Raw genomic sequence first — 9,175 nt, forward strand, 5'->3', positions numbered from 1 at the left:
GTAAAAAGTAATTTTATCATTAATTCAATTAATCAAAAACTTCTCATAACCGTCACCTTAATTATAGAAAATGAATTTTTTTTAAAGATCTCTAAAAACACCATTTAGCAAGTATATAACACCATTCAGCAAGTATATAACACTATTCAGCAAGTATATAATATAACACCATTCAGCAAGTATATAACACCATTCAGTAAGTATATAACACCATTCATGGACTAAACATCTGATCGAAACATATTTTTTTCTCTATATAAGTATAGCAATATGGTACTAATATCAAAGATAAAAAAACGCTCATTATTATGGTGTAATTTTTTTTTTTAAAAAGTTACGTATAAAAGTTATTGACGTTTAAAAAAGACGAGGGGAATTTACATGTGCATATTAGTTTCTTAAATTAAAAATGTTAAATTTACCTATATACCCTTAATCTAGAAAATTAATATGTTTAATGTAAACATTATTTACAATTTTGTCATTATGAAGATCTAATGGTGTAGATTCTTTCTTATCTTTCTTATAAAAAACCCTTTTTTTACAGGAACCTCTACCTATATGATTATCCACATACTTAGTGCATAAAGTTTACACACACCTATAAACCAATATTCCATTAGCTCATCTAAACAATAAATACATTGTGCTCATGCTCTTTATACTAATATAACTATCAAGCCTAGTTTTTTTATTGGTTTAACAAAAAACATTTTGTAACGCTAGTATGCTACCCACGTATCAAAAGATTAGTATATGAGCAATGCTTGATGTAAGTTTAATGTTTTTATTTTATTCTAGTTATAATACCAATCAAACGAATAATCCTATGAAACGCTACTAATATATCAAAACATTAGAATATCAGCAATGTTCGGTCTAACTTCAACTTTTCAACTTTCCGATCCCATTTCTCATCTCAATCTAAATCCTGTAATGTTATAGTTCATGAAAGCATTTTATCAAACAGTTGAAATGCATCCACAAGGGATTACAAACACATAACAGAAAACATTGGCAATTAGGAAAAAAAAGAAATTAACACCTAAGTATCTAGTTTAGGGGTTGTTTAAGAAATGGAGATGAAGATGTTGACTTTGACTGATATTATTATTTAACAGTATGGGTATTTTGTTCATTTGACATCCACTTAACACAAAAAACTAACACTCATCTGCGTCAGGGACTATCCGGAAACGAAATTGAAAAAGATGAAGAACTGTAATAGAAAGGTTCTGGTCTAAAGATGAAAAATAGGAAAAAATATAGAGACTTAGACCACCCGTAGTGGGGCGTGTTTTAAAAAAAAAATTAAAAAAAAACGCCCCAAAACGCCGTCCCCCCACTACACGAGGCGTTTTTGGGCGTTATAAATCACAATTTTGCATTCTGGCGTTTTAAATAAAACGCTCAAGTGAGGAAAAGGAATTTTGCATGTGGCCAATCAAAGGCGTACAAGTGTAAAGGGACTTTGACTTACCAATAGGAAGGGACCAATATGGCTGACACATTATGACAAAACACATGCCACTTTACTTTTCAACCTACATCCCTTTTCCTTTTTTTTTCATTAAAAATAATATGGGCATTATTGGCATAATGCCCCACTACGCCACTTTTGCTATAATGCTCCAACGCTGACTAGGACGCCACGTGTCGGATAATGCCCCATGGTGGAGGCATTATAACCCACTACCACTACACGGTCTTATCCGAAATTTATCTATTTTGAGATAAATCTTGGCCTCCCACATCAAATCTGACCACTTACGCACCAATAATCATCTCACACGGTGACACGAACATACCAAGATCCATTGCGCTAAAAACGGATCCGCACACCACTTCACCAACAACCCATCGGTTCAACACTTCAACTTCAACTCTTCACTTTCACACAACTTCCTTACAAACAAACCCTTCACACACACTCAAATCCTCACAACTTTATTGACCAAATTCATGAACATGTATACACACAACCAACCACAACTCTCAACTTCCACCACCAAAAATGATCACTAAATCAATAATTTCACTCATCATCTTCCTAATCATCACCCTCATCACTTACTTAATCACCACCGGAGGTTTAATCGGCACCGTCGATCTCAATCTCAGATCTCAGTTCTCCTTCCTCTCATCCACCAATGACACTCGCACAATTCCAACTAATCCTGCACCTTGCCGCACCGGATCGCCGCTCAGAGTTTTTATGTACGATCTCCCGGTTAGGTTTAACGTTGCGATGTTGAGTAAAAACTTCGCCGGAGTAGATGAGAATATTCCGGTGACGGCGAGGAATCTGCCGCCCTGGCCGCGGAATTCGGGGCTGAAGCAGCAGCATAGTGTGGAGTATTGGATGATGGCGTCGTTGTTGTGTGAGAATTGTGGTGGTGAGGCGGTTAGGGTTTTGGATCCGGAAGTAGCGGATGTGTTTTTTGTTCCGTTTTTTTCGTCGTTGAGTTTTAATACGCACGGGAGGAATATGACTGATCCGGATACGGAGATTGATAGGCAGTTGCAGGTAAAATTTGGAGTTTTTATGTGTAATTTTAATTTCTAATATTTTCGGTACCGAATTTTAGTGTTTAAGCTCTGTTACAGTGGTTTTAGTTAGGGATGAGCAAAATGGACCCGGTGCCGGTACCGAATTTACCGAACCGGGTACCTTTTCGGTACCGATTCGGTACCGACTTTTGACATTTTCGGTACCGGTTGGGTATCGGTATTTACCGGTTTTTACCCTCAAATACCGGTACCGTACCGGTACCGATACCAAACCGTACCGTACCGGGCATATTCGGTACCGGTACCGGTACCCACTTTTGAGGAAATTTTCGGTACCGGTACTTTCGGTTCCCGTACCGTTCGGTACCGAGCTCATCCCTAGTTTTAGTCATTAAGTTGTAGCTGTGTTGTTGACCTGTTACTGTTTGATTGTTTAGGTGAATTTTATGAGTGTAATATGCATTGTTTTTATCAGGATTTAAGCTCTGCTAGCAGAGTTTTTTTTGAATTAGTGGAACTGTTTTAGTGATTTATTTTTGGTGTAAATTAGGTTTTGATTTGGTTAACTCTTTGAAATTTATCTAGAGTCGTGTTATGAATTTACATCGAGATAGTTGGTAAACGGGCAACAAGCTGTGCCGCTACCCCTTTTTGAGTAGAGAGCTCCCGGGGTTCAAATACCGACATGAATCGGTTAGGGATGTCCTTTTTGACATATTTAGGCGCGCTGCTATTTCTGCTAAGAAAGAGGCACCCGTTAATTTCTTAAATAACCTGTTGGAAGGGAGATCTACTCTTCGACCAGCCGACATTCTGGTCTTTGGATGGGTAGGAGGAAAACATGCCTGTGTGGATCTAACAGGGGTTTCCCCGCTTGTGGGCTTAGGGGGTAGTGCTTTCACGGTGGGTCAGGCTGCTTTAAAGGCTGATTCGGGTAAAGTGACCAAACATGAGAAAGCGTGCCTTGACAACTAGCACGTGTTTATCCCATTTGCTTTTGATACTTTTGGTTTTCTGGCGCCAGAGGCTGTGGACTTGCTTAGTCAAGTTTTGATTTGATGTTAGAAACTGCAGATTCTGCTTGAATAGAGGGAACGTTAGCTAAATAATGTCTCAGTGTTCTATCTGATTGTCTATAATTCACTTTAAGATCTTCAAGGCGTCATCAATTATAGTTAACGAATAGTCTGGTATTGGTGTTAGGATTACGATTACTTGTATGGCTGGTGATGTGTGGGCTTGAAGCCATGATATGGACAAAACTACAAAGCGTGAATTTAGCTGGTTCGTTGTTAGTTGTTACTACTTTACTTGTAGAAATTGTGTTAGGCATTAGCCCTAAGCAAAGTTAAGAATCTTTTCCTTTTGAGTGTTATTTACTCAATTTCAGGTTTTAAAGAAGAAGAAAAAGAAAGTATAGATCGAAAAGGGTATATAATTATTGCTGATCTCCAATCCATGGTTGGATTGTGGAGCTCTTGATAATGAACACTGCAATTGTTAGGTTTTAGGTCTTGCTAAGTCTGATTATAGTTCATTAGGAGGATGGTGTAGTTTAAATAAAAAAAGTTTGCAGATTGTTCGGTTTTGCTTGTGTATTCCCCCAATTAATAAAAATTTAACGCCTTTCTCTGCATAAAGAAGGTGAAAAATTTCACTGTTGACTTCTGTAAACCGCATATAAAGTAACGGTTCTATATGTGTTGCACAAGCAAAGTACTTAGATATATTTTGTTGTACGTAGCACTTGTCAAAGGTTAAGAATGTGTACATGAGGAATTGCTTTGAATATATGTTGATATAACCCATGTTGACACTTTACAAGCTAAGATTGTAATTTGGAGCAGAATATATCATATAAACTTGTTCTAGTTAACAGCTAATTCTTTTTACTTTCTGTAATATTTCTATATTTGGTTTCTTTTACATATTGACATATTGTTATAACAAGGCTTATAGTCAAGCTTACAACAACAATAACAACCGTACCCAGTATAATTCCACCTATAGGCTATAGCCAAGCTATTGGTAGGGTCTGGGGAGGGTGAGATGTAGGCAAGCCTTACCTCTATCCCAGGGGATAGAGGGGCTTATGTCTCATAAAAGACCGTTGATCATAAGAAGACATGAGTCTCATTAAAAGCCATCGCCTCTAGCGCCTAGGCCCAATTTCCTAGCGAGGCGAGGCAATTGCGCCTTAAGTCAAGGCAGTTGCGTTTTGATTTTCCGGGTGATGGTTCATGCGCAGATTCTGGCGAGATTCCTAGATTCTTGAGAGTTTTCGTCCAAATTCTCTAAATTCTGGCAAGATTCTAGCTGGATTTCTACTTTTATCAAACGAAACTACTTTTCTACATTAATAAACTAGCATTTTATAACTTTTGGTACTAAATAGACGATATTAACTGTTATATAATAGCTTTAGTTTATTTTATTTGAAGAATAGTATTAATTTTCTATTTATATAAAAATATTTTTAGTTTTTTTTTGTTGTACGCTTTTTTTTTTCTCAGGCCCGCGCTTTTTTTTGCGCCTTGCGCCTAGGCCCAGGCGAGGCCTATGCGCCTTGAGTGCGCCTAACGCCTTTAATAACTATGGTACAGATAAACGATATCAATGAAGCTTATATAATAAAATAACGAAACATATATCCAGACATCTTTTGGTTGCACATGAATATCAGATCTTGCACCATACTTTAGACTACTTATGGGCAGAGATGACAATTTCGACCCATTTACTTGTATAAATTGGGTTTATTTGGCTGTGTTTTATCTTAAGTGGGTCAAATAAAAAAGTTGGCTAAAAGTTGCGGGGTTGACAGTTGTCCAAAAGTCTATTTATAACGAGCCGGGCCGAGCCCGAGCTCGACTGGGCTCGAGCTCGGCTCGTCGTGTTTTTATGATGCTCGAGCTCGAGCTCGGCTCGATTCGAGCCTACTAATTTGAGCTCGAGCTCGGCTCGCGAGTAAAACCCAAAGCTCGAGCTCGGCTCGAGCTATTTTAAGAACAACCTCAAACGAGTTAAAAAATCGACTCGAGCTCGTGTCAATGTCGCTTAAACGAGCTAAAGATCGGCTCGACAATGTTATCATCATTATTATTACATTATATAAAAAATAAATAAATTTTTGTTTGGGCTCGTTTAGGCTCGCGAGCCTAAACGAGCTTTGTATTTCAGGCTCGAGCTTGGGCTCGATAACTAAACGAGCTCTATTTCAGGCTCGAGCTCGGGCTCGAGCTCGTTAAAGCTCGGCTTGTTCGAGCTTTTAACCGAGCTGATAACGAGCAGCTCTCGAGCTTCTGGGCTTGTTTACACCCCTATTTATAATACATACAACATCCCAAATTGTTTTATTCTTTAAATCATTATATGCAATAATCTTGTTTCTATAATCATGTTGTACAATTACAGGTTGACATCCTTAAGTTCTTAAGGCAATCCATCTATTGGCAAAGGACTGAAGGAAGAGACCATGTAATTCCAATGCACCATCCCAATGCTTTCAGATTTCTTCGAGAGGAAGTAAATGCATCGATTCTAATTGTTGCGGATTTCGGGCGTTACTCTAAACGCATGTCGAATTTGCAAAAAGACGTTGTTGCCCCTTATATGCATGTAATGGAGTCTTTCTTGGATGATAATTCTCTAGACCCTTACAACTCACGGACTACGCTTCTTTTCTTTAAAGGAAGAACAGTGAGAAAATCTGTATGTAATCAAGAAACCTGAACATATATTTTACAAAATATATTGTTTCAGAAACCGAGTAAAGATTTAATAATGTGACGTGCAGGAAGGCGTGGTACGAGCTAAGTTGGAAAAAATATTGAAAGGATACGATGATGTTCACTATGAAGCTAGCTATGCAACAGGAGAAAGCATAAAAGCTGTAAGTTATATATGTAGTTTTCGTGTAGAATTTTTTGGGTATATACGTTTTTGACCCCCCGGTTCTATAGAAATTTTTGGGATATACGTTTTCGACCCCCCCGTCATTCGGGTCAAGCTTTGCCACTGTTAATGAAATGTCATATTTTTACGAGGATACTAAATAGGGAAATTTATTTGAATATATATTTACATACTAATAATTATTATATATAAAATAATGGCCAAACTAACTAAATAACAGATACTATGGTATATATATATATATAAATATAATTATAAGAGTGAATTGCAAGACTTGTCCTTTATCTTTAGGTCATTTTGCAAGTTTTGTCCTTTATGTTTAAATTTGACGAGTTTTGTCCTTTATATTTAAAAATCAAGCACGTTTTACCCTTTGGGCCTTAAAAATCAAGCACGTTTTGTCCTTTATGTTTAAAAATCAAGCACGTTTTGTCCTTTATGTTTAAAAAATCAAGCACGTGTTGTCCTTAAAAATCAAGCACGTTTTGCCCCAAAGGGTAAAACGTGCTTGATTTTCAAACATAAAGGACAAAACTCGTCAAATTTAAACATAAAGGACAAAACTTGCAAAATGGCCTAAAGATAAAGGACATAAACTTGCAATTCACTCTTAATTTATCTAAAAGTAATAAGCGAACTAATATGTTTTTGGTGCACCAGTCTTCTCAGGGCATGCGTTCATCCAAATTCTGTCTAAATCCAGCTGGAGACACTCCATCTTCAAACCGACTGTTTGATGCTATTGTGAGCCATTGTGTTCCTGTGATTGTGAGTGACCAAATTGAACTACCGTTCGAAGACGAACTAGACTACAACAAATTTTCAATTTTTTTCTCTGTTGAAGAGGCGTTAATTCCTGGTTACATGGTCCAACAACTAAGAAAAATCTCAAAAGAAAAATGGCTTGAAATGTGGAAAATACTCAAAGAAATATCGCATCATTATGAATATCAGTATCCTCCAAAAAAAGACGATGCTGTTAATATGATATGGAGGCAGGTACGGGATAAGGTTCCTGCAGAAAGACTTGCTGTAAATAGAGCCCGGAGATTAAAAGTGCCTGATTGGTGGCGGTGAGTGTCAAGCCATTGAGTCGGACCGGGCCAGCCTGGTCCTGCCCGGTCGGCTCTATTTGTTATTTTTCAAAAGGATTTTTTATATATATATTTCATTGTTGTTCATGAATCATATAGCTACATTGCTTCCCTTGATGGGGAAAAAGGTATAGTTTCTTTTTTGGTTGAAGATGTTTAGGTCGTTAATTTAAATGAATTTTAACTCCATTTCACCTCAAGAGTAATCATCATGTCGTCTATCTTTGTCTTGGTGTTGGTCTTGAGTTTGATTTTGTAATGTTATATTAGGATTAGCTTTGTAAGACCACCCGTAGTGGTTAAGAAAAATAATGCCCCCACCATGGGGCATTATCTGACACATGTCATCCCAGTCAGCATGGGGTATTATTGTAAAAGTGGTGTAGTGGGGCATTATTTCAATAACGCCAATGCAAGTGGGACATGAAGACACACACGAAATATGGGGCATTATTCAAAAGTTGTCAGAACATGTGGGGAAAAGTGATTGGCTAGTCAAACCTTCCATTGGCCTTGCAATTGTTTGTTTGAGCGTTTTAAATAAAACGCTGGAGTCCAATTTTTTCAAAAAAATTCTCAAATAACGCCCTATGTAATGGGAGGGGAGGTGTTTTTGGGCGTTTTTTTTTAATTAAAAAAAAAACGCCCCACTACACATGGTCTAACATCTTAGGCAAATTCCACATTGGTTGGGCTTGTAGATAACACTTGCTATCAAATACCGTCAACACGTTTTGGGATATTTGCTCAAGATGAGAGAACTCCATAAATAATCATGTTTGAGTTAAAGTAATTGATCCATTCTCTTTGATGAAAGGCAATTTAACCTTTTTAACATGTTTTAAAAGGTAAATAAGGATTTCATGATGTTTAAAAAGGAAATTTACTTTTTAGTTAAGTTTTTAGAATTCGGAGTTGTCTTTAAATTGTCGAGCACAACAATTTCTCGACGCCGAGAAATTGTGTAATTTCCTACTTTAATCAATGTTATAATTTTCTAATTTTTTTTTAAATTAGTATTTAGGGGATATGGAGTGGGCGGCAAAGGGGATCGGCAAAGGCAGTTTGCCGCTGGGGAACACCGTCGCCTACCCCCCTTCGCCGCGCGGTGAAGTTCTCGATCGGTGACAGGTTGCCGAACGGTGAAGGGAGGGAAGGTGTGTGTGGTGGGGTCCATGTCATCTCAACCAATCACATATTTTTTCTTTTTTTAATAGGTTACCAATTCAATTCATGAAGTGTCTAACTATTGCCAACACTTTTGAGCATAGTTTAAACACTTTTCATTGAATAACATGACACACTCTCATTGGTTGATTTTGAAGTTTACCCTTTATAGTTACAAGATATGCTTATATGTTTCACATATGCACTTTATTTCCATAATACACCTGACTCATTTTTTTTTCTAGGTACATTGGATCGTTTTGTATTATACATACTTTGTTTAAAGTATAAAGCGAGTGTAAGTTTATAATTTCAAATCGAAGCCACCTGTCTCGAAATCCTTCTCACCAAAACACGTCTAATTGTGAAATCTCCTTGCATACATAGACAAAACGCTTATAATGCTTTTACAATATTTGACTACCTTCTAGTTACCAAATATCTCTTTGTATACAAACAATAATAGATTTAACTAAGATGTCACATAT

At 37.1% G+C, this 9,175-nt stretch overlaps 1 protein-coding gene across 1 annotated transcript; it reads left to right on the forward strand.

Moving 5' to 3' along the window:
* Window positions 1-1,805: 1,805 nt before the first annotated feature.
* On the forward strand, window positions 1,806-7,720 carry LOC110871610 (probable arabinosyltransferase ARAD1). Its single transcript, XM_022120311.2, has 4 exons — window positions 1,806-2,527; window positions 5,926-6,222; window positions 6,308-6,403; window positions 7,087-7,720. Exons 1-4 carry the CDS (start codon window positions 2,015-2,017, stop codon window positions 7,501-7,503), a joined length of 1,323 nt encoding a protein of 440 aa, XP_021976003.1. The 5' UTR covers window positions 1,806-2,014; the 3' UTR covers window positions 7,504-7,720.
* The last annotated feature ends 1,455 nt before the right edge of the window (window positions 7,721-9,175 follow it).

Source organism: Helianthus annuus, chromosome 8 (assembly GCF_002127325.2).
Source record: "Helianthus annuus cultivar XRQ/B chromosome 8, HanXRQr2.0-SUNRISE, whole genome shotgun sequence".
NCBI lineage: Eukaryota > Viridiplantae > Streptophyta > Magnoliopsida > Asterales > Asteraceae > Helianthus > Helianthus annuus.